This window comes from Falco rusticolus, chromosome 6, assembly GCF_015220075.1.
Source record: "Falco rusticolus isolate bFalRus1 chromosome 6, bFalRus1.pri, whole genome shotgun sequence".
In the NCBI taxonomy this organism is placed as follows: domain Eukaryota; kingdom Metazoa; phylum Chordata; class Aves; order Falconiformes; family Falconidae; genus Falco; species Falco rusticolus.
Window position 1 is genome coordinate 28,750,346 of NC_051192.1, and position 27,243 is coordinate 28,777,588.

At 37.8% G+C, this 27,243-nt stretch overlaps 1 protein-coding gene across 2 annotated transcripts in view; it reads left to right on the forward strand.

Annotated features, from left to right (window-relative positions):
• The window catches only part of NT5DC1 (5'-nucleotidase domain containing 1), a 148,539-nt gene that overhangs the window by 94,066 nt on the left and 27,230 nt on the right, over nt 1-27,243 (forward strand). For both annotated transcript variants that reach the window (XM_037391260.1, XM_037391259.1), the window contains exons 7-8: nt 5,076-5,250; nt 9,868-9,965. In XM_037391260.1, coding sequence (XP_037247157.1) covers nt 5,076-5,250; nt 9,868-9,965 — 273 coding nt within the window. The remainder of the gene's footprint in view (nt 1-5,075; nt 5,251-9,867; nt 9,966-27,243) is intronic.

Sequence of the window (27,243 nt, forward strand, 5' to 3'; positions counted from 1 at the left end):
CTTGTCTAATGTAATTTCAGCTGTCACCCCCTTTCTCCTCTGCTTGCTTAGATGAAATGTAAATTCTTTTGCAAAATCTTCTGTAATGAAGGTACTTTTCTTGTGTTTCGGTTGAACCTTACATTAGTTGTTGGATGTGTTTGTTTAGACAAGGGAAGAAGACAGCAACAATAGTCAAAGAAGTGTCTCTAGTAACTAAAAATCCTGAAGTGCTGTAAGAGCACAGTGGAAAGCAATATGCAATGAATATAGTTGTCTGCATCATTGTTAGTAACACTTTATTTCAGTTCTACTCTGTTTATCGAATTAATAACTGTTACCTACAAGCCTGCATTCAGACAAAAATTAGGGAGGAGTTGTAAGTTCTTACTTGCATCAGAGCTGCAGAGAATCTGGCTATGGGTATCAATAGCTAAGCTATCAAATTGCCTTTGAATTTGAAAGAGAGAAAAGTCAAATCCCCAAATACTACTTTCATTGTAAGAGATGGTTAGTTGTTAAAGCCACTAAATACAAGCTACCAACTGGCAGCTGAAAGTTTATTTTTCTTGGCTGAATTCTCAGAATTTTTTTAGCCTCATACCCCTCTGCTTAGCTAAATCGAATAAATAGCGGATAAATTATATTTAATTCAATCAAGTAGGTGCCTCTTAGAAGCAGTGACAATACTAAAAAATACACTGTGTTCCTGTGTTTAGTTCTGGACTGAAACCTAGCCAGAAACATGCCTCTTGAACAGTTGCCTTTTTTATAATCCAGCTAAAAGTTAAGGGATGAAAACTGCAGTGTCCTGGCAGTGCAGATTTACAGACTTTGAATCCAAAGGAGTCCAGAGCCAGTGGAGTGTCAACTGACCCTGCCAAGAGAAATGGTGTAACAAAGAGCACAAAAATCCACTATTATTTTTGTCCCCAAATACAGGTATTATATTAGAACATCAAACTGCACACTTCAATAACATTATTTTGTGACCATAGTAGAGGTGGGTGGGTGGATTAAAGACTTGATTATTGTCTGTGCTGGAAGGCTTCTTGACAGTCATGGCAAGCACTGTACAGGCTCTTTCTGAGTTTGGTCTGGGGGTTCTGCATTTCCAGCTATACATAATTCCCATCACACTTGCTATCACAACTGAAAGGCAGGACAATGCAAAGAACATCTTGATCAAATTACAATGTCAGATGAGACAAGAAAAAACAAACCTCAAACTGGACACTAAGAGAACCTCTGATAATACGCAGAGGAAATTATATTGCTTTGAAAATACAACAGGACATAGATCTGATAAGAGGCTTTGCAGGACTTTAATATGTGGCAGTTCTAGACAACTCATTTTAACGGCTTATATTTCTATCTTCTGCTTAAAAAGGAAATACATTTTTCTTAAAGGTTACTTAATGGACTTCAAAGGCAATTATTATTTTTGAAAGTGTATTTGGAAGATGCTTATAAATTCCTACAGAGGCTAATTGCTAATTTGCTATCCCAGGCTGTATTTCAGAGATTTCAGATAACCTCCAAGTCGTTCAGTAACAGGAATGGAAATTGCAAAACTGCATTTGTTCCATGGCAACATACATGTAATAAATTACAAAGTTGTGCATTAAATGCTTAGACGCTTTCCTGCTCCATGTTATTGGATTGAGTTTTCTCGTGCAATCACAGCTGGTAAATGTCTTGATTGCTATGTCCATTGTCAGAGTCTTCTTGTTTCCATGTTCTTTATGAAATGTTTTCTTGTATTTTGCGAGTGTTCAGACAGCCTAAGAGCCAGAGGTTACTAGTGTAGGCTTTGGCATGCATGCAGATAACTGAAAACAATAGAGACATTCGAGGTGAAAGTTGGGACATTTGTTATTGTCGTTTTGCTTTCACTGATTTGTGGCTACACATTAATACGTGTCAATGTCCATATAGCTGTATGTTAAGTGATATTCATAAAACAGAGAGATAAAGACATAGATATTTTAAGTGGTGTACAGACAGTGAACTGACATTTGTAGATCTGGTGGTGACCACAAGACCCCCATTTTGATACAGTGAATTTGTAGACCAACAAAGCTTCTCTAAAGCATGCTTATAGTTCCATTTTTTAAGAGTATTTTGAAACTTGGGTGGCCCATAAGGATTATCACAAAGGTACTGCAGGCTAAAGACATTTCTCAAGAATGGTGTTTGTCTGAAGAATTACTTCTTTGTTTTTCAAGAACAGAAGTGTATGACAGTTCCATAAAATCACATTATTACCATTAACTCACTTTCTCCTTTCCTCTGTTGCCTCTGGTAAAATTAGTTCTTTTCCAGTTTCTCACTGACTCTTTGCTTGATGGAGGTTTTTTATTATTTTTATGGTTTTCCTGCTTTAGAAAAATAAAGTGCAGCATATGGCATAATGGTAATATATAACCTTGGAAAAAATGCTTTATTTCTCACTGTCCAATCAGTCCATTTGATTGTGAAAGCTTGACGTGATGCTATTTCTCCATCACATGTTAAAACTTCCACAACTGTTTTTTGCCAACAAGGTGCCTGTGGCTCTGCTGTCCTCCTCAAAACTGGCTCTTGCCCCAGGGTAACGAGCAAGGGTTTCAACTTTTATTTTGTTTGGCTTTCAATACAATCTTGCAAGCTTTGGCTGTTAAACTCCGTTACAGGTATGAATATATATTTGACCAAACTGAATTCACCAGACACAATAGTATGTTAGGAATTAAGTGAAACTCTGCTTTCCCAGGCCATGTTGGTCTAATTACAGTAGGGTATGCCTTAATGAGAGTTCTTCTGAGGTACCTCTGCCTGATATGGCAAACAGCCCAGAGGCAAACTTCAGATCCCAGTGTCAAGAACTGATTCATTGGTTGTCTGCAATTAATAGTTGGGCTTCAGGGACTAGATAGAAAACTAGAATGAGACTGTCTTTCAGCTCATATGTTGAATCCAGAGTTGTTGACCTTTTCCAATGCAAATGTAACTCAAAGGCCAGATATCATAGATTTATCACGTAGCAGATACTGCGCAGAGTATGAACAAAGAAGACAGTGTTGATTAAATTAACTCAAAGTCTTTAAATCAATTGCACATTAAAGAATGGTCAGCAGAATGTGGGAAGCATTTAATAAGGAAAGAAAGAGTGTCCAACGGTAAAGATCATTTAAACATAGCTTTTTACCTTTGAGTAAAAAGTGAGAGATCACTGTATATATAAATGAACTTTTCCATCTTTCTTTTAATTGTTTTAACCCGAGAGAACTAATGCCAAGCCTGCTTTGTTTACATCCCCCTTCATTCTCATGTATTGTGTGTTTTCCAAAACAACGAAGAAGAAAAATTGTCATAGCATAGAATATGAAATATAATTGCTAATGATAGTACTGAAAAAAATAATGCAGCTTCTTCTCCTGAAAACTATATTGCTCACCCCAAGCAATATTCACACCCGAGGAAGGAGAGGGGAGAAAACACTACAGGAAACATTCTTTTTTAAATCTGCTTTAATCAAGAAAATCTTTGGTCTTGGCTAGCTCTCAAGGCAAATGTCATGGCATCCCGTAATGCTGGCTGCAGGAACAGGCTCATATTCCCCTGGTACAGGCTGTTACACAGCCTGACCTAAATACTATGAAGATCTGGAATAGTGACCTGGTTATGAGTTGCAAGATTTTGTTTGAGAGACTTTCTTCAGATGCGGTACTCCACTTTGTAGCTTATGGGAAGAAATCTGTCAAGTCACAGCACAGAGAATAAGACGCTTTCGTCTCCTGTCTAGTGGCAGTGATAACAGCCACTTTGAAACTTCTTTTGGGAGAGTTTTTTTCCCTGCCATCTGTAGATGTTTGAATGTGTAATTTATGAAATAGTGTTATGTTTAGCACCCAGCATCTTTCAGTCTTTCTTTGATACTACAGTTTCAAACATACATGTTCTCTTTCATTAAATAGCTAAAGTTCAAGTGGTTTAAATCTTATTTTTTCAAACTAGAGGACAGCATTACTCACATACCAGAAGGCTAAGTAATGTCTGGGATTTATTAAATCATTCAGCAAAGTTGACCACAGACAGTTGCATATAGAACAAATGCTGGAAGAAAAATAATCTCCTATGACGATGTTCATTATACTATAACACTCACAGACTGAGAGCCAAATACTTGGTATCATTTCTGTCTCTACAATTATTATATTTCTTTTTAGACCTTTAACTGGCTTGATATTTTTGGTTATAGAGGGTTGAGAACAGGGGAAATAGGTAGTCTTAGATCATAGGAATGCTAAAAAAAAGGTAAATTTAATGTTAATTTGACGTCTTGATAAATCAGCTGTTGGTTGTAATAAGGTAAATATTTATTGGTGACTTAATAAGTAACTTTTACTGCCAACCTAGTGTTATTGCACACTTTTTAAAAACTTACATTCCGAGTGTATTTGCAAAATTCTGTTGCTGTTATATTCAGCAAAAATAGGATTATTGAAGATGGAGTTGGAATTGTTTGGGGGTTTTTTTGCGTCAGTTCCTAGTATTCCACATACCTGTGAATCCTTGCCAGTTTGTTTTATCAACCTTTCATAGATAAAGTGCTAGTTGTGAAAAGTGCAAACATATTAATATGGATATTATCAATCATACAATGCAAACCTGAAGTGTCAGAAGTAACTGAACAGATGTTCTTGGGAATTTCAGGTTCATACTATTTTCTAAACATTAAATTCATTTTAAAATCACAAATTGAGTATCCAAAAAATTGAGCAAAGGTAACAGGAAGTAATTATTTGCTATGTAAGACTACAATCTGTAATTTATGTATTATTTACTCTTATGAGCAAAAGAACATCAAACAAAATTACTATGAAAATACCTTAATAAATGAGAAAAGTCATACAAATGTATTTCTGCTACGGTGTATCCTCTTGGTTTGATTGGGTTTTTGGTTTATATTGAGTTACAACCCAGGGAAAATTTTAGACTTTGCTTTGCCTTTTTGAAATTGTATTGTTTGCACATAAAAGGATGTTTGTTGTGTGGATTAAGTGGTTTGTGAGCAGGATTGGATAATACATAATTATGCTTTAATTTTTTAGAAGACTGTGGGACATATTTCCCAGAAGTGAAAAATCATCCAGACAAATATTTACAAAGATGTCCCGAGTCTGTAAAAAAGTGGCTGAAACAACTGAAGAGTGCTGGGAAGATTCTGCTATTAATTACTAGTTCTCACAGTGACTATTGCAGGCTCCTGTGTGAACATATTCTCGGGTACGTACAATGTCCATTTCAAATTATATCTGCCAGACAGCAATTGGAGATAAGCCTGAGCTATAGGGAAGTTAATTTGAGTTTCTTTATTTGGATCTGAGATTTCTGGTGGGCCTCTCTCTAGCAGAGTGCTACAGGCTACTCAAGGCAAAGTAGTCCGTCTGTGAGCCTGTGAGCTGTATCTGACCCACAGCATACTTATATCCTGCCTTTTCTCTGGGCATCACAATGGGATTGAAGATGACAGGGAATATCTTTCAGGCCAATACCAAATACATCATCTGAATCCTAATTTTATTGTAAGTTTTTGCTAGACTGCCATATTCAAGCCACTTCTTTTCTGTGCTTCTCCAGTGGTGAGTGCAAGTAGTAGTAATATTTAATTTCCTTGCAGTAAATCTGCATGGAAAAGCTTACAAATACTTCTTCCCAATGGTGGTTTCCAAGAGAAGGTTGCATGAGAAATGTGCATATACACATCACAGAGGAAGAGATAAAACAGGCAATTCATTGCACTTGGCAATTGGTTGAGATCATAATTGCTGATCACAACAGCTATTTTTAGTTGTAATGTTAAGAACGTGACTGGTCAAGTAAAATTCAGTGAAATTCAGTAGAACCATCACTTACCTCCCTAGAAACAAATCATTCAGTGATGCAAATAGCAAGGTGGGTTATATAGTGAGACTTTTAATAAATGAATAAAATAAACAGAAGTAGTGCAATGTGAGCCAACCTTGGCTATCTGGATATCCAAGGGAACAGCAGAGTGAATACAGCGGCACAGTAAGAAAACCACAGGTAAGGTGAAAAACAGAGCTCCAGTCCAGTCCAGAGTCCAAAACCAGTCCTGCCAGTATCCCTTCTCTTTTGTACTTTCTGGGTGAAATGCTAAACAGAGCATCAGCTGTGCTTGTTCTCACTGCCTTGCATGAACATTGTACTTGCTCATTTGAGGGGGGAATCTACCTCTGCACAAAAAGTAATTCTCCTTATGAGTAAGAGGCCTATGAATTAACTCTTCTGTATAGATCTGTCTGGTTGCTTTCTGCATGAAAATTCAGTATGAAAATAAATTCTTGGCACATAAAATGATTTTTGCTGTTTTTTCCTTGGTGAATAATGTTTCAGCTATTTAATGCAGCTGTAGAGATCCTGCTGGAAGGCATAAGCAAGGTAGCAGAGAGGGTCAGTTGCCTTTCAAAAGACAGAAAAGAGATGTTCTGCTAGGAGGAGACTGGATCACTCTCTTTCCACTTAAGTGTAGGATGTTCTACAGTGTTTATTACAATCATATTTTCCAGGGACTCCTGCAATGTGGCTTCCAAGACATCTTCTGGAGAACTGAGTGCTCCACTTCCCATTAGATGTTTCTGAAGATGTTTTTTCCCTGAAAATAACTCAGAAATTTTTATTGATTTTGTTTGTTCCATGCCTCTTATATCAGACAATAAGACTGTACACACCCATGCTGCTTTTTGCGGTACTGGAATATAGTCTAGGTTCACACCTGTTATCTCTGCCCTCAACTTTAATTTGACCAGGGTTTTGACTGCATTTTGTTCTTGAACTCAACCCTTATGAATTACATCTATGTAGTCCTTTATTAATTTCTCTTGCCACTTCTTTCAGTTAATCAATATGATAGTGAGAAGTTCAGAACATAATAGTATTACTTAAAAAAACCCACTGAAGAATAAAGATGAAAAGAGGACATGTGTGTGAAGTTTTAGTCTCTTACTCCTAATATCCTTACCTTTTAACTGTTAACTTCTTTGCACTTTATTTTAGAAGTTCCTTTTTGGCTAAGAAATTATCGTCCACATAAAGTCAGTGCTGGGAAATTCATGCTTAAGTGTATCATTTACCATTTCAAGAGCAAACTATCCCAGTTGTGTCCATCTGACCAAGTCATTCTTGATTGAAAGACATTTTGGTAAGGAGAGAGGAAGTCTAAAGGAAAATCTCATTCTGGAATAAAGTGAGAGCCATTTCCCAGCCAGAGCACACACATATTGCTGGGATCAATATATAAGGCATGCAAACCTACAGAAGCAACTGCCAGTCATTCACACAAGTAGCAACATCATGGTGTGACTCTTCAGGCTTACCTACCATGAGGACATGTTTCCAGTTAACTGAATGTTTAAGTGTTGGCAGGCGCACACCTAAAGACAAGTCAATAATCACGTAGTCACTGGAGCAGTGACATTTCACCTTTTCATGTATGTTAGCCATCTAAAAGCTAGAAGTTTTTTGAAGCTGGTCATTTTGATTCCCTCTGTGGTTAGTGAAGAGAAAACACTGGGTATCACCCTTGGTAATTCATTCTGTACCATAGAATTATGTCTGAAATAAGTGGGATGAATTGCCTTCTAAGAATGTGGATGTTTCTCCGTTGGCTCTGTCTGTGGTATAGATCAGTAGCTGTGAATTCAGCATGCAATTTTCAGATGGCTAAGGTTATGTGAAATATATCCTACCCTTTGTCTTAGCCGTTTACTGTAATCACAGGCCACTATACCAAGCACAAGCAGTAACTGGAACAGATTTTATCATGTATAATGCTACGTAGTAATGTAACACAACATATAGGCTCTCATAAAATCAGTAGCTTTGTACATGAGATATAGTATGATTCAAAAAAGGCCACAGGTAACACCTCTTTTCACACAAAATGTAGTTTTTTCTTCAACAAATCAATAAAACGTTAACTGAATCTTGTGAAAACTCTGTTTATTCCATTTCAAAGTTTTTACACAAAGCACTTACCACTGCTCCCCCAGGTCTTTGTTGTGCTCCTGACTGTTGGCTTTATTTTGAAAGTTCAAGCTTAACTTACACCTTGGAAGCATTATTTGCACAGTATGCTAATTTGAAAAGTTTACTTCTATTGATACTTTTCACCGAAGGACAGAAGAGCTATGCCTGTTTGTTCAACTTCTGGAATCTTCAACACAGAAGCTAATTTTAAAAACACACCATTGTCCTGTTTAATACTGGTTCTTCTAAGAAGGTAAAGATCTACATGTGGTCACAAGTGCAGAAAAATAGACAAAGCTGAAATTTCATTAGAGGAAGGAAATTTAAAGACATTCTATTTTAAGGCTGGAATGTAATTTAGAGCACAAAATAAAAGCTTGAAGATAAGCTCATAGGGAGAGCATTCAGTTTTTTAATTAAGATATCTCGGTCTCATGGCAGATTGTAGATTATTTGAAAATGACACAGTTAGCTAGTTTACTTCCAGTAAACTTCCTCTACTGTTGGTAGCATTTTGGTGCCTGTACCCATGCTGGACTTGCCGTCTGTGACTTCTTTGTTCTGTGCCAGAGTACCCATCATTTTTGGGGTAGACATTATTTATAGACAATAAAATCACCTAAGCAATGAAGCATTTCTAATAAAATAAAATCAGTCAAAGGTGGGGAATGTTTACATCTTCCAATAACAACAACAACAAAAAAAAACCCAAAAAAACACAACCCTTTTTAAGCAACATTTGACTAATTTTATATTGTATTAACTTCAAAACTTGTAAGTAGGCATTATTGTTATTATTTCTTGCTCAGTTCCCAGCTTGATGATGTAATAAGTGACGTTAGATTCCTTAAAGTAAGGAAGACCCTTGCTAGAGTAGAAATAACTGGCATCTCCAGAAACAGTCTGTCTCACAGTGGGACACTTGGCCTGAATGTTCCCCAAGGTTGCCTGTTTTTCCTATTGGCTTTGTAATGTTAATGACTTTTATACAGGTCTCTAAAAAACACCTAAATGTAAATAAGTCCCACCTATATACCATGCTGAAACACTCAATCCCATTTAATGGGATTTCCACAGTTCAGATATCAATCTGTATTCTTACGGACCTAACGATCTTTGAAAAATCTGAATCTAGTGGTGGGATTCAGCTGGCAGATTAAAACTCGTCCTTGGTAGGTGTTTATCTGTGAGCCACATGTCTAACCTCTCTGTAACCAGCAGGGATTTAGTCAGAGCAGCCAGTCAGGTCTGAAGAAAGAGTTCAGCTAACAACATGGCATTTCAACCTCAGGTTATGTGAAACCATCCTTTAGATTGCATTGGCTATGTTAATTAGATCTCTGTTGACTACCCGTGGCATCTTAGACACCCATTACACCTGTGCATACGTACAGTATGGATACCAACAATACAAGCACCTGTCTTTAAGTGTCTTCAGTCTTCAGTTACTTCCTACCGTATCACTTGACCTCATACATTCTGCTTTATAAAGAAAATCCCTCATTTACACCTTTCTGTACTTGTCTATGCATATGTTGTCGCCTGAGATTAAAATATGTGATCTGTTACGTGTTCTCCTGAGATTTAAAACTTCCTGGGCCAAGGAACATCTTTTTACAAGTGGTGAGTGATCCTGAAGGCACAGCGCTGTGGGTCGTCAGCCAGCTGCCTTCTCACTTTTGACTGCCTCAGGAAAAGAAGGGCAGTAGTGACACTGAACAAGTACTGGGGGAAAAAGTGACAAGAAAGGTGCCTTAAAGAAGTGTTTTACTATTTTCTCAACTCTTAAAGAGTATTTAGTGGCATCTTAGCTAATTCATTAGTTTAACTAATTCAATTCCCTTTACTTTCTAGGAATGATTTTGAAGAGTATTTTGATGTTGTGATCACAAATGCTTTAAAACCTGGTTTCTTCTCCCATACTCCAAACCAAAGACCTTTCCGGATTCTTGGTAAGTTGTAGTCATGACTTCCTTCTCATGGGCTTACCTCTATTAAAATTTAAAAGAGAGAGAGAGAGAAATAAAAGAGAACTCAACGACATATTTTGAATCTAGCACTGGGGGTGAAATGGACTATACAAAACTCTTCCAGAGATATTAGTAAAAGATTCTCTTAAAACTGAGGAGCACGGAGAAATGAAGAACTACAGTGCTGAGGACAATGAAAAGGCAGAGCTGCAACAGTAATTAAAAATGGCATTGGGGCTCAAATATTGCATCACTAATGAAACAGTAAGAATCATTTTCTTCATTATGCTGACAAGGTCATGCACAGAAAATGAAATTTAGTTTTGGGGAAAAAACGTAGCCAAAATATTTCAAGAATTTAATGGAAATTCACAGAACAGTACAAATAAAATTGCAAGGCTGAAGGAAATTATTTTTGATGGAAATCTGGCAGTGTTAAATCTGTGTACTTTGGCTAAATAATGACAGAGTAGGTGAAAAGGAAGTGCCCCTGTATTCACTTAATTAAAACAATCTGAAACATTTGGCAGTGTTATTCATTAGGTAATTAAGGTTGTAACAACAGGGGTTGATAAGAGCTATGTTCATTGAACTACAAATAGCAATAGAAACATGGCTGAAGACAGTTAATTTTTTTATATTTCAATAAATACCTTTATGATTGTTACCTGAAAATTAATCTTGTATCCAAAATAGCACAAGTCGACATATATTGAACTGTATTTTAGCATTTCGTGACAGGAAAGTCAGCTGTTCCAGCCCAAAAGAAATTTTGCCTGTGGAACTTTTACAGGAAAACTAAAATGAGCAGCGGAAGTACATATTAAAACTGCATTTTAATGTTTCACATATTTATATAGGAAAATAAGTAAGAAATATCTTAAATGTGATTTTTAAAGGATTAGTTCAAATAGGAAACTGCCAAGTTGACAATTTGAGAAAAAATAAGCTCAGAAAGGAAATTGAACCTATTTATATGAAATGAGGGGGAGGGAAGCAAAAACATAAAGGGTGAGAAAGGCTCAGTTCTGCAAGCATTTTATTTAGTTTCATATAATGCAAGTTGAAAATAAAATATAATTCACTTTGGATATTTTTTAAACAGTCAGATTAGCCTGACTTCCTAAGGAAATCCTGCTGTGTCCCTCTGTCAGTAATCCAGCCAGCGACTTTGGAACCTGTTGGCCAGTTTCAGTAAGTTTAACAGGCAGCCAGAAAGTTCCAAGATATTTTGACAAGGTTTTTTTTCTGCAAACAAGGGCAGAACAGAGGGAGAAGACTTGATATTACTGACAAAATTGTGTAGGATTAGCTTAATGACCTTATTAGATTGTAAGTACCAGTTTTCTTGAAGCTATTTTTTTTCTCATGAGTTCAAACAGGAACAACATTCCCTGGAGTCCTCTTAGTGACTTACTGGTTTTCAGTCACTTTACATTTTGTCATTGCAAGGAGGCTGAAGTGAGGGTTGATAAGTCATTACATTAATACCTTATTAATGCAGAATAAAATGTGATTTCTGTTCTGGAGACCTCACTATCTAAATAGATAAAGGACACAAACATAAATAAAGCAATCATCAGATAATTTGCTTACTCACTGACCTGTGAGTAGGTATTTTTTTACTATCTTTGTATTAAATTGACAGTAACTGGTTTCTTCTGAAAGACCAGCCTGAATATTCAAAGCAAAAAATTATACATATAGGACAGGTTTTTAGAGACATGTTTTGAAGTAGTAAAGAGCTTGTTTAAGAGTACATGAAATTTAAACCATCAAAATAGGAGCAATTATATGAGAATATAATATATAATCATATATTTTTATAATGGATCTTTTGCTGCCCTCGCTCTGTGTTCCTCACAACAGCTGTATAGCATCAGGTAGGCACTAGGTAGTTTCACCCAGTCACTGCAGGCAGCCGGGAACGCAGTTCATTTCTGAAACAGCATACAGTGGAACTTCTAATACGTGGGGGGGGGGGGGGGGCCGGGGGGGGGCAGTTTTCCAGTTTCCAGATTTTTTTTAAGGCTTTCTTTCATATTGTAACTACTGAAAATTCAAAATTTCGGCTTCAAGTTTCTATCTTCCTTTTGCCACTATAGTGGCAGAAGAGTTTAGTCACTGTGCTTCAGACCCTCTCTTCTCTGAGACCACTGGAGATAATGTATCAGGGAGACAAAATTTCCTTAATTTTGCTTTTAAACAGGGAAAAAAATTAGGGGTGGACATCATGGTAAATATTTTCTTGAAGCAAAAGAATAAACTTTTTATTTTCTTGAAGCAAAAGAATAAACTTTTGCTAGTGTAATTTAGGGAAAAAAGTTCAAGTGAAACAAAGTTTGTTCGTGAAGAAATTTGTTGCAGAAAATGAACTAAAGTAACTGCTTATCAATCCTATCCATTTCTCCAGGGCTGAGTTTCAGTTATGTTCTTCAATCCATCAGCAGGTCTGAATTACAATAAATTCCCAATAATACCATATTCCCTTCTAATCCAAGGTAATTGTGTGGTGAATGGACTTCAGGCACAAACTGTGGAATGTGTTCTTAGTTTCAAAGCCGCCAAGTGTTGCATTGTTATTTATATATAACAGATCTTTTGCTGCAGATTTACAAAGAAAAATGTTTTGAAGTTTACTACAGAGAAGGATAAATTCTTTGCAGTGAATAATTTCAAAAAGGCAACTGTGTTCAGCAAACATTTGAAGGAGAACAAGAGGCAGGACAAGATGACAAAGAAGGCATTGTCAAGAAATGTGATATCGGATAACTGCTTGGCAGAAATGTTTTTTTCAGTAGACAAGTACTTTTAGAACTAATCCACTTAGAAACCATGAAAAAATACTTTAGTTGTGCAATTAAAAACGCATCACTACTTCATTTGAGTTTCAAAACATGCATCATTTAAAGCAACCAAAACATGTTTGAAATATTAAAAGATTTGTGTGACTGCTTTTTATTGGACTGGGGCACTGAAAAACACAATAATTATTTCATTTGCTTAATGATCTTTCAAAGTACTGTTCTGTTAAATGGAGGAACAGTTTTACATATCTTTACAGATTTTTGAACAGCTACATTCATTTTTACCTGGCAAAACAGTTTTTATAATTAGGGGTAGCTTCTATACCAAAGCACATAGTCTATGAGAACAATGCAATTAAAAAACCAAACAAATTAAATAAAATTAATAAAACCAACTATACTACCATAATATTAATATCCGATAATTTACTTGTTTTTCATAAGGTTACATTTTCTTTTCCACAGGGGAATTATTTACATGATTCTTGAAAGTATTAATATATTGAGCTATTCAATCTAAGAATCAGGTCGAAAATGTTTTTGTAAATCCTGTGTTGAGAATGTCGGATTTTCTTTGCTTTCAGCAGCTACATCCAGCTTAAAATAATACATTGTTCCACAAAGGACTTGAAGGAACACAAATAGCAAATACAGTTGTGATTTATCTGATAATCTGCAGTACACCAAGATTTCTGTAACGTTCGACAACACAGCTTTCCCTTTATCACATCACTCATTAATGTATGTCAAATTACTAGCCTGACTGCCAGTTCTGATCATTGTCTCATAGATCTTTTTAGAATTCAAAATTAATCGAGAAATGCTACAGATAACCCCAAATTCCCTGAAAGCCTTTGGTAAGCCTGTATGCACAGGGAATTCTGACTTGGTCCTAAATAAGACTTTTATATCTTTTATTTCCAGCTCAGGATCAATACACAGCTATATTTTTTATCTGTTTTTTTAACTGAAAATGTGTTGCTGATTGTTCAGTGTCTGAATGTACAATGCATATTTAACAATTTATATATAACTTCATATATATGTATATATATGTAGAGGCTAAAATCAATCCTATATATGGAGTGCCAGTGGATGCCGTATTTCTGTGAGATCATGTGCCTTTATCCAATGCCTACAGAAACAAACCCACTCTCCTTCTCCTGCAGAGTCTCAGGTTTTCAAAGCCCATTTTCAATTGCACTTCCAGACTCTCTGCCTTATTCCTGCACTTGAATTTCTGTCCAGTTTATGGTGCCTCTGCTATGTGATCTCCAGATCTTCCCACCCTGACCATTCCATGATTCTATGATGTAGCCCCCAGTTTAGGAAATGCTTTCAGTCCTCCCATTTTTTACAATTCTCTGGTAACTCCCAACTCATTGCAGAAGCTTTTTTCCTGCTTCGGTTATTCTTCTGTAGCCTTCTAAAAATACAGGGAACTTTCTATAAACTGAAAGGACCAATTAGAAAAGAAAATAAGGGGACAGGATGTAAAATTAAATACTTCTAGACTGAACACTGCCTTTGATTATTAGGGGCTGCAAGACTTCAGAAGAAGGAGGTGATCCCATTCCCATGTCTGCTATTTAAGTTTTCTTCCACCATCTTCTGCGACATCTGGGCTTGACTGTTGCCAGAGATGGGATACAGAACTGGGTGGAGAATCAGGGCTGGTCCTACGTAACTATTTTTATGCATTTATGCTCTCTGGCCTTTCAGGCCTGAGGAGGGGGATCAGGAAGGGCGTGCCTTCATTTTCTTGGAAGTTAAATGTGTAAGCCATGTAACTTCTTTTTAGGTCGTTCTTTTTATTTGAGACTTCTGACTTTACCACCAGAAGAATACCAAAATACTACCCAGTAAATTTTATAAGACCTTTTAGTGAAACTGTAGAATATCTAATAAAAATGTGGAAATTTTGAAACAGATGATATTGCAGCACCATTACAAGGGACTATATCATTTAAACAGTCTTGCATTATTAACTCATCTGACGAACGTAAATGCCAACTCTAGAAAATTCTGATTCAATTTTCAACCAAAACACGTTGAATTGAGTCTACAATGTAGCTCAGTTGCTCTAACTGCTATGTAATAGGTATCTCAGTTGCTACCTCTACAGTCAAGGCCACCTTGCTAAGATAAAAAATGCTTCTTTCTTTTACATCAGCCTGTGAGCTTAAAACTCAAGAGACCATGTGTACTCTTTGGCTATGCTAATTGTTCCAGTCGTCTCTTCTTACCAATCTTGTCTTGCTTTAGGTCATCAGATCTTCAGATTTAAATTTAAATGTAAAAATATTTCTGGATTTATCCTTTAGTTTATCACAGATACAACAGCACAGTTGTTGATGTTTTCATGCAGAGACTTGATATTTGATGGAGAGCTCACTCTCCCAATAGGAACCTGGTCTTCTGCTGCACCTGTGAATCCTTACCCAGATGTATTGGTTGTGGTCTTCAGTCTGCAAAGACTTTCATGTTTTCCAGATTTGGTCTGTGCTGAATTCCTCCAGCCACAGGTAATTTCTGGGATTAAATAGGACACTTTTCTTCCTTCGTTCGACATGGATCCCTGGTACATCTTTATCACTGAACTCTGAAGCTCGGCTGCCCACTGCTCCCTCCATGAGCAGCAGAGGAGATAGGGGGAAGGAAAATCTCCAAAGCTAAATCAGAGCTGCACAAGGGCGTGTGTGTGCAAGGGCATGTGTGTGAGACAAAGATGAATCAGAGAGGGGATGGAGAAGCTAGGGGATGGGGAGGAAGAGCATGGGAGGAGGCAGAGTATGAGCCAAGCAGCACATGTACACACACAGAGGAGAGGGATTGCACTCTGATGGGGGTTTCTGAATTTCAGGTCTTTGCTTTTTGGTTTCAGCCATTGCCTTAAGGAGGACTTTTGAAATAAGCCTAATGTGTCAGACAGCTTAAAATGATTTACCCATGTACTGCACGGATTGATGCTCCCAGCTTGCCCTCCAGTCACGGCAGGGAATGCAGCACTGCCCTCCTGGAGGCTCTCTGGGTTCAGGAAGCCTTTTGCAGGGAACCCCATGAAAGTCCTCTTCTCCCTCAAAAGACACAAGCAGAATAACACCACCATCAGCAAAGGACACTTGTGTAACCTACTCCCTCAGTGACTCAGGGTGTTCCATATTTAATGCAACTGTGGTTGCTGCCATTCTTCAGGAGATGGTGCTGCTTCATATTAGCCTGCCTGGAAATACTCTTTACCATAAGGCCACATAATAATGCACCTTTGCTGAAAGTTTGTGACAGAGTAGCAATTAAAGTTGCATTGCCCGCAGACTGCGTTGTTCAAGAAAAGTAAGGCCCATAACTGTTTCCTATATGTCTTCTAAAATGACTGCCTGTATATTGGTATAACATCCCACAGTGGCATATAGTTTTGAAAGCAATGCAATTCTTTTCAAGAAAATCCTGTTCAGCAGTTCTTTATAGTGTATTTGCACTGTTTCTCATGTATTTCCTGGCTATTTATGAAAGAAAAAGAGGAGTTATAACTGATAAATAATCACATTTTGTACTCTAGTTTTCAAAACTAGATCTTTTGTACCTCTTGGGTTCGTGATGTACATCATGATGTTCAAGATACATATATGATGATCAAGAGTCTCCTAACTCTTTAATATCAGAAATAGGTTCGTTATGTAGCTGGCAGTAGGAGGTCCAGTGTTTTAAGGGATAAAGTATCCAGTTCTGTACTCAAGCCACCAACGAGAAATTCCCTACTCTAACCTCAGCTAGAGATTTTGATTTTATCCATCATTTCTGGAGAGAGAGGAAGTTCTTTTTAAGCAACTAATTTGTATGAATGATGATATAGAAAGATCTTCACATTCAGTAATAGAACCTGACCAGGTTTATTTTCGTGAAAACCAATAAGGATTATGGAAGTACCTTATAAAGATGATTCTTTCAGCTGACATCCTCTTTGGCAGCTTGGTCAATGCCGGATTCTACTTTCTGAAAAGCAGTTTAGGGTAGGCCAGTAGGGCTGTCAGTGGGACACACATACAAACAAATTTAATCTCATGTAACAGGGTTTGTTTTCATACAGATATTCATCATCCACCAGAGAAGTTCAGAGGTTGTTTCCAAAAATCTACAAGGACAGGCTCCTTGGTTGACTGTTTCACCTCCCATCTTTTGTTTAAATGATCTTAGTCTAAAACTACTCCACTTCACATACTGCATTTGCACAGATAGCCACTCAGTAGATTTTTTTCTGACAGTGTAAACAGCTGCCTTAGGGACTTCCGGTTTCCCAATATTATTTATGTGCTGAAGGCAAATAATTAAAAAATCAACATATGTTACCTTGTAATCAAAGGGATTTACCAATTAATCTTTTTAAAGTTTGCTAAATAGCACCTGTGTGTAGTCTGAAATCAACAGTTTGGGAATCATTTGAGAATAGAGGTGATCATTTCCTATCATGTCATCAATGTTTCTAATTTTAAGCCATGCGACAGGTAAGACAGACTGTAGTTAAGGACCTCTTTTTTCTAACAGTTAAATTTTATTTCATGTTTTATAAACATAGTCTTAGTTGACAATAACAGTCTGGATTTTGTTTTTTACATGTTCAGTACTGTGGTCTATGTGAAAGCATTTAAAACAGATGCAAAAAGCAAAATAAAGTTGTACCAGCACATACCCACATCCTTTTGCAGAATAGACTATTAAAGTCACAGACAGACAGAATACGTTTTTAACAGATGGTAGCAAAATGTTAGCATAAATCATTATTTTTTTGGATGGTTTTCAAAGTCCTTGGCCACCATATTTGATGGTCATTGCATCATAAAAACAAGTGTTTTGAACGTTTTTTGGTTCCATTGCAGAGGTAAAGAATTAGAAATTGAGAAGGTACATTTTATTACTAATTGGAAGTGTGTCATTTATAACTCTTTTGTAAAATGATGCAAGGAGCCACTCCGCAGTTTGCACTGATGGTACATGTATCCACAGTGACATAGTGTAATTTCCATAGGTGGCTGCTTTGTAGTAGTTAGACTGCACGGCATCCAAAGAACAACTTTCCCTTACAGAACAACCTTCTCACCATCTGAGCAGGGAAGCCATTCCTTTCTCCCAGGAAGAGGAATGGCGGGGGTTTGTTTTGTTCTGGGTTTTTTAGAATGGTCTTTATTGGTATTTGCTTCAGAAGTGTTGTAAGGCCAGATTGTCATTGCATCATTTATATGTATTCTCAATGATGGGTTTCACTCAGGCATTTTACAGAACATCAGAAGCTAGAGGCTGAGCTGTTTCTACCGGGAGGGCACAGTGGTGGCCTGACCACAGCAATTCACTGTAAACCTGGGGCATGGGCCGAGTGCTGGGATTTCAGCTGATGGTCCCTCCTAACTGGCATGGGAGGCACCTGGTTATCAGCCAAGCCAGCCATTGGAAATTGGGTTGGATGCTACTTCATGAGCTCCTTTGGGTTATGCCTCAGCCATATTAGCCAGAGGAGCTACCAGGACACAGGCTACATCTTTAACATTTAGTCTGTGTTCCTAAACGTTGTTGCTTATGTAATCACATAGCATGTGTGAGTAGGAATTTCTGCACATCTCCTCCTGCAAACCTCTATCAGTAATGCAATTTCAACCAAATCTGAATGTGGCATAGTATTCTCAGACACAGCACCTCAACAGGCTGGGAGAGGAAAAAATGGGTCTGTCACTGCCAGCTCAGAGAAAGGCTGCAGTGTGAACTTACCCCTGATGAGATAGCAGAGCATCCATCCAGGATAGTCTGGCCACAAATGACCCAGCTACTAGAAAAGGATCCATGAGACTTTGTACCCTATTAGACATTCAGTGAATCCAGCGGCAACATACAACTTCGTAAGAAGATAGGACCCATTATTTGCACTGTTGTTCATTAACAGCACCCTGTTTGTTTAAATAAATAAATAAATAAAATTAAATCGTCTTTGAAGTGTGGCATCTGTTTCTGAACATGGAGATGAATGCTGAACTGTGGATGCAGTCTCCAATGCCCATCCTTCTTTAAAAGAAAAAAATAAAGTAAATGTGTTGATCCAAGTTCTTTTTGTGTTTGCATAGTGTTCAAAGTACCTCAGAGGATAAAAGGGTAAAAGGAGTAAGAAGTTATTCATCAAAAAATCAAAACAGTTGAAAACTGCAATGTGCTTCTGCATAAAGACAGCAGGGGTTGCTCCAGCTGATTACCTTTGATATTAAATACCGTGTTTGGCACAAAGCTGATAAGAATATTACAGAAAGCTAGTTCAAAGAAAGCTAAAGCTGCTGCTTTCAAAAGCACGGTATCAACAATATTCCTTTTGTTAAAACTCAAAAACATGTTTAGCATAATTGCCAAGTATCCAAAACCAGAATTCTCTGTATTTTCATTTTCAAAAGGAGTTACAGAAACAAACAATACTGCAAAATCCTAGTTATTGACTATATCGTGTTATATTCAAGGCCTGGATAAAACTCAAACCCCGGTTCTTTAAGGTATTGTGCAGGCACGTGATAAGAGTCAGTCTCTGTCTTCAAGGAGCCCACAGGCAGACCAGATAAACAAACAGTGGAAAAACAAAAGCTCTGGCTCTGACATTAAAGCCAAGGAACCAAGAGATTGAATGACTTACCCATAATCATATCTTTAGCAGATCTGCATATTTAACTAAGATTTCTAATGTCCTAATCCAGAAGCAGTGAATAACTGTAAACTGAAGTTTGCATAAGGACCTCCTGAGAATCTTGACTCTGAAATCTTTCCAAAGATTTATCATAATGGGGAAATTAAGATAACATAATTGCAATTAATTCTGCTGGATTTACTTTTTATGATTCAGCGATATATCCTTTATAAGTTCAAGGAATTGGATCTACGAACTTGATGTGTTCTATACTGAAATTGTTCAAATTATTCAATAATTATTTCAAATTATTCAAAGCAATAAGCTAGAGTAGTTGTTTGTTTTGGAAGACAGTTCCGTACCAATGATTTCTTAAAATTGGTTATATGTAATCAGATCATGTTTATGTTTAATTTAAATTATTTTTAATGTTTATATTTAACTAATTTTAATTTATTATTTTAATTAATAAAATCTAATTATTTTTAATTTGGAAATTTAAAATTTCTGTCTTCATAGAGAAGCATGTCAAATGCTTCCTTGATATGGTGAATTATTTTAAGTTTTCCAAGCCTGTGTACCTAAAAGTTTATCAAATAACCACTTTTTGGGAAATAGGTTGCAAAATCTGTAAGTCATGATGATGTTTTAAATATGGTTGCCAAAAAGGTGACATCAGGATTTAAAAGTAACAGCTGTTTTAACAACAACATTTAGTAACTATATAAACTGTAGATAAAGTGAGTTAAATATAGAAGCTATATATAATTGCATTTAAACATATACACCATGTGATTAGGAGGTCATTAAAAGTCAAGATCTATAGAAAATTCTGAATCATAGTTTTGTGATCTCCTTCTGGTGTTGCTATATTATTTTCTTTTATTTCAGGATATTCACAGAGAATGGAAATGTGACACAATCTGATCTGGATTGTACCTGCAGTACCAGAGAGATAAGGCGTGAAAGCTCCCACACTTAGGAGGCCAAATTCATCCAAAAAATGCAACTTGTTTTTACAGCAAAATGAGCTACTAAGGGCTTGTCAACCCCATCTTCTCCCTATAGTGAGTCCCCACAGAACGTGAATTGCCATGCCCTAGCCTGTGTTTTTGCAACCCAAACCAAAATGCCTAAATGACCGGTTTGTATTCCAGACAAAGCTGTGTTCCACAAACAGACTTGTCTGGCTTAAGGAAATTCGCCTCCAACACACGAAAAGATTATTAAGAGGAGATTATTTTTTTTCTCCATAGTCTCTAAGAAAAGACAGCCAAACAGTATGTAAGATTTAGAAGCAAAGCAGTCAGCACTCAACATAGATTGCATTTATAGTGGGATAATACTCTAACAATGTGTGATGCTGAAAAAGACTTGGGATTTATGGAAGATTTTGTGCAGAATGTGAAGAACCAATTCAGTGTGGAAGACAAAAGTGAATGCACATCTTCCATACGTGATCAAGACTTGCAACACTAACTCTCATTGCAGCATTAGTAGCAGCCATTCTGAAATAATACCTTCAAGTTCTCATATTTATACTTCCGTAGAATGCTGCAAGTTTAAAAGGGTTGGCTGAGCAAAGGCACCTGAGGGGCTTGCAAGCTCACTTAATTATATTTATTGAAGAGCGCATTAAGATGTAGTCTTAATGATCAAGTAGTTTGTGGCTCCTTTACTTTGGCTGCATGGGAGCTCAGACTACTGTAACATAATACCTGAAGAATGTCTAGAAATTATTTATACAGAGAATTCAATATCCAGAATTCTAGACTAGAAGGGGTTTTTTTAATATTGCTTCTGGTTATATGAAATACTTATTTTCACCTTCATTCTATTTCCCAGCACACATAAGACTTGTCTGCCTGTGACTGGGGGGGAAGAGCTAAGTTGGAAATATCAAAAGACTGAAAGGAACACTAGGGAAACAAACCATGCACAAGTCAGCAGCTGTTTTGGCATTAAGAGAATGCATATTTCATTTTGATCTGTTTTGTGCATTTTTAATATAAGATTGTTAAACAGATATGTTTTATTCAGTCTGCAGAATAATAAAGGTCCCACTGGAAAGCTTGTTAACTCATGCAGATCATTACCAGACCCTACTGCTGTTTATAAGGAGGATGTTAGGACATAGCTTAGTTCAAAATGTGGCTTCTCTTCCTGCCAAACCTGTATCAGAGAAATGGATAGTTCTCAGAAACTGATTTATTACATCTTGTTGCAGACCTCTCCCTTAAACAAAAATTGACTCACAGCTACACTGTAAGGGTGGTATCATATGCCAAAAATCAGAGGTTTATTTTGAAATAAGTACCAGGAATGGATGCAGAAACCACAATGTACAGAAACTACTCTGGCTGTCCATCATTTGGTATTCCTCAGCCAACTCCCCGTGTAGGCAACAAGACCTAGCCAGCACAGTCAGTGGAGAGCTGTACAGCTGCCCAAAGAGCAGTGCCTACGCCGTACAGAATGCATTGCCCACATTGACTCGGCGCTGCAATCCGCAGGAGCTGTACTTCCTATTGTAGAGCCTTTACGTTATGTTTCTGCATCTGGGGCTGAATCCCAGCTGTAGTGCCTAATTATAGGCCTCCAGTGCTAATTGAGAGCCCCAAGGAACCCAAGCACAGGTCTTACAGAAGTGGCACAGGACCCATGCCTTGCCAGCTCAGACTAAGGAGCATCTCAAACATCTCTAACCACCAGTGTTTTAGCAACTGAATAGAACAGGGCTATGTGCTGAGTAGAAAGCTGTGATCTGTGCAGGTCTGCTCCTATGCCTAGAGCAGCCAAGGTCAGAGTGGCTGCAGGATAGGTCAATACAACTTCATAAACCAGCACTCATTCAGTGCAGACCTGTGAGAAATGACTTCACATTATACTTCTTAAACAGCTGTCAGAATCCACAGGGAATTTCTGGAAGAAAGATTACCCATGTCACGGGGGGCTTACCAGTATGACTTTGCAGGGAAAAATATTATTTGACATAGATCACATATGCGTAAGCAATAGGTGATAGAAGTTGGGGAGTTTATTCATCTTTGTTCTCTGTGTAATTGTTTTCTTCTGTAGGATTCAAAAATAAGCAGATAATTAGAAAGAGAACCTCATAAAGAGTTACCTTGTGATTTGATCTGTAATTAATTTGGAAACTGGGATTGAGGCAGTTTGGAGTAGAGCAAAAATAGAGTTGTGTATGGTACATTCCTGGCAGAACGAGGGTTGGCAACTCTTGCCGAAAGCTTCCTTTCAGCATAGTTTCCACGAGTCTGTATGTGCTGGTTTTCATTAAGGAGCTTTAGAGTTCTCTTGTGTGTTCTTCCAAAATGTCAACCTTTTATTAATGCTAGCCTGTCGAATTGTTTTTTCTCAGAAAGCACACATTGATTTTTGTATTGCAGACATCAGATCTGCTATTGGAAGCAAGTAGTGAAAGGAGCTGGTTAGGAAGCCCTAGAAATGAAATGAGAACACGAGGAGAAATCATGACCAAAGCCTGGGCTGAGATCTGGTTCACTTTGATGTGACAGTGAATCTCTGCCTTGGTTTCTCAATTTCTAAATACCAAGGCTTACCTGATGTTTATGAAGCACCAGGGAGAACTGCAAAGCAGTGAGTGGCAGAGGAGAGCTGCAACAAATAGCGGGTGTGGATTTACTGGGGCAGGAGGGGGATCTCAGGTGGGTAAAGAGTTACCTAGTTCAGGAGCAGCTCTGCCTCTCCCACCCAATACAGGGAAGTAAAAGGACAGAGAACACAAAACTGGACATTTCTCAGCTGGCAAGCGATCATGGGACACTGCGTCTTTTAGATAAGTACAAGTCCTCTGCAGCTGGTGTTCAGAAGGGAATTACTTCTTGTAAGCTGAAGGCTCAGGAAAAGGTAAAAGTGATGTACTTCTTCTCCCTAACTCTCTTTGTTCTTCAATCTTTTTATTATTCACATAGGACTCCAGATGTCCTAAACTTCAGTATGTACGTTGCATGTTTTACTAGGTAGAATTAGCAACCCCAGGACTTTTTCTCTTCATTAGTAAGCACGTTCATTCTAACCTGATACTTATCTGCTGTGAAACCACTTTATATATTATTACTGTCCACAGATCCCAGGTGTCTCTGTGATACTGCCAGACTAAGGCTGAGCCTTCCAAGATGACTATTTTTTCTGGAATAATAGTAGCAAGAGATTTTATCTGTGAAATTCCTGCATACAGAGATCTGGCACAATACACTTGGCTCTGAGAAACAAGGTGAAGTGCATTTTTGTATAGACACTAAGTGGTTTTGCAAACTACACAAAATACACAGATAAGGAACTTGAAAAGTAATATAGGAAGTGTCACAGGGATCATTTCTTTTTCACTTCTTCAAAAAACTCATCACTACTAGTCTTTCATGTCGGTCTTCCTATCAAAGAGCAACTAAACATACTTTGCCAGAAAGGAATAGTTTCCATTTTTCCTTGCCATCTCCAGCCTGCTTACTTTGTTCTGATATTTACAGTGACTGCTTTACACATAAAAACTTTTCCTCTTTGTTAGAACGTTTATTTCCTAAGGTTTTTTATCTTGTTTATTAAATATGTAAAGTTCTACTATACCTCAACAAATCTAATAGGAACACGGTTTCTTGTTCCTTGTCATTCTGGAGTTCCATGACACGCCTGGCCCCACAGCAGACCTTAAAAAGCATCCAACATCTCTGCCAGTTGTTCTAACCATTCTTTGTCCCTTCTTTGAGTTCATCCACGACCGTGGTCCACAGGGCCATGAAATTGTCCCCAGACCTCAAGACTGAACTTGCCATCACCTTTCTGTCTTCTGTCACACACACACACCTGCCTTGTCCTTCCCTTCTGCTCCCCATCCACCACAGGCTGTAAGTCTCAACAGGGAGCTCAGTGTTCACACCCTACATGGACAGGAGCTGCAAAGGGGCAGAAGAGGCACAAAGCAATGGCAAGAAGATGAAAACATTTCTTAGATTCCCTGGCCCCCAGGAGAAGTTTTCCCACTGTACTCTCATCTCCACATTCATGGCCTGAGCAGCATCACAGCACAGTTATTTGTTCTTTTATCTAGTCCACATAAATTGAGTTCTATCTCTCTCATCTCCATCTCATTTTGCCCTCTAAGCTACTTAAATAGCTGTTGCTGCCACTGTACCAAAATATATCATGCACCTTAATATATTTATTCTCATAAGACTTCTGATATATGGGAGCCTTAGCACTTATATTTACATACAAAGCACCCAAGGTCAGGTAGGAAATCTTTGGCATAACTGGTGAATCCCTGTCCCAAATGCCAGACTAATGCAAACCAAACCATGGATGCAGCATCCTCCACCCATGCAGCTGACTACAATCCCCCAAATGCTAGCTGCATTATGATGCTTTTTCCCTGCTACTCTCCCAAGGACAAGCACTTTTCCCAAGGACATCCTTGGTCACGGCTCCCCCATACCTCTTGGCAAGGCACGTGCTCACAGAGCCGGCCGCAGCTTGGCCATCCTGCTCCCCAGCTGGTCCAACTCCAGCACACCTATGGTCTGGGGAGGTTTTCTAGTTTACATTCTCCTCTTTCTCCTGTTTAGCTGTAACTTGTAGTGCCATCTAATTACTCACCAGCACAGCTCCAAAATATTTGCTTTCTTTAGCACAATTTTCTTGCTTTCTTTAGTTAAAGCAGGGGTCCTCAAACTTTTTAACCAGGGGGCCGGCGCGCGGATGCAGTGGCAGGCAGTCATCTGCGGCTTCTTGGTTTCCCCCCCAACCCCCTGCGGGGGGGGGGCGGGGGGGTCTGTAAATACCGGGGGCCGGATTGAGGACCCTGGGGGGCCGTATCTGGCCCATGGGCCGTAGTTTGAGGACCCCTGAGTTAAAGGCTTTCTGTGATGGACCCTAATATGCATGTTGCTCATGGCAAGTATGCATTGCACAACCCCAATTTTTTTAAGGATTGGTTTGGGTTTTTTTCTAGAAGGGATGCTAATGATATAAAATGCAGTAAAGAATATAGTAAAAGCATCTAAAGGTCCTCCTTGTTGCAATAAAATTGCAAAATCCCCATTGGAGTTCATTGATGATACACAAACAGAAGTATGTCTCCGAGAGGAGATTCTCTGAAGCTAAAATCAGTGTTAGGTCCTGAAGTATCTTTTGGTGCTTCTTGAACATTGTCTTAAGCAAAGGGAAACAAAATATAAGCTAAAAAATGGATCAGGAAAAAAAAGTCTATTTGCTACTGAACAAGACCACCCACTGTGATTGTTTTGATATTTTTTTCTTTTCTTCTGTGTTTGATACTGTCATGTCTATGGTTTTAAACTATTAGTGGTCATTTCTGTATTTTCTAATAGAAAATGGTCTTTAACTATTCCATCTATTCCTTAACTATGCCATCATATTCTGATAGTAAGTAAAGATTTTTTGTTATTACTACTTGAACTGCTAAATGTTACTAAAAACCTATAAAAATACTCACAACTTAGTACATATATGTACTCTCTTCCCTGACAGCCATATTCAAACGGTTTTAATACGGTATGATTTTTAAGTATGTCATATAATGCTTATCTTCTACCATGTGATAAAAAGAAGTCTTGGGTCAACAGGAGCCAGAATCCCTCTCTCAGTAGTCTCAGGTGTTATCTTTCATTTCCATTAAAAAATTATTATTCTAAGGCATCCAGATTTGTTTAGAAATATTGGAAATGAGCATACTTCACAACTTCTAAATAGCAGGATACCTGTGAAGCAGTGAGAGAATAAGCTATTTTCAAGTTCTCGTGCTTTTTTCCCTTTTTTTCCTTTTTTTTTCCTTTTTTTTTTTTTTTTTTTGAGAAATTTCCCCTTTTCAGACAGGAAAAAAAGATATTTGAGTTTTTTAACCTCCACACAGCAGCAGGGAAATGCCCAGGCTCTAGCGGCCAGGCCCCTGCACCTCCCAGGAGTACCCTGGCTGCGCTTGCCGGGCTCAGCAGCAGCGCTGGGCGAGGGAGCGGGGCTCTGCGTTTTTAATTACTGAGACACAAGGTTTTCATAACTGCTATCTGCAGCTATAGAATGCTTGTACAGTTACTAACAGGCAGAAGGCTAGGTGGATCTATTTATATTTTTTTAAACTCCCAGATTTGATATTTTTACTTGTGGAATCTTGACTTTTAAGTTAGTCTTTAAAGGTCGATATAAAACTGCCCTCTTCAGAGACAGCCAATATTTGGAGAGCTAGAACCTCAGACAGAATTAATCAATAAAATTAAAGTAGAGATTTGAGGTAGTGTAATAAGTTAGGAAAAAAGAATGGCGCTTTCTTATAAATCATAACTCAACTTGGCCATATAAATAGTTTTCACATAAAAGTTAATGAAAATGTCTTGCGTATTCCAGGCAAATGAATATGTGCAATAACCATGCATGCTCATGTCTACTTCACATTTATTATGCCTTTGGAAATAATGTATTTTAGGGAAATAAAAAACTAAAACAGAAAGATCGTTGCAGCAGAATCTATATATTGCTTTACGGAGATACATTTGTTCAGGATCAAACTGTCTATTCTCGTTTACATATATATACTTCATACCTGAAGTACTAAGATGTAGGGAATAAAAATTCTTAGTCTTTCTGTAACTGAGAATTAAAGAACTTTGTTGTTCTTTGTTTAATGTCTGAGGCCAAAGCGAATGATGGCAGGAAGCTTTTCCCCACTATGCTGCATTGTCGATTTTCCGTGAGGAAGAGCACGGTCCAAAAGCAAATTGCAATATGCCTTATTTCAGTAGGTATTACTAGAGAG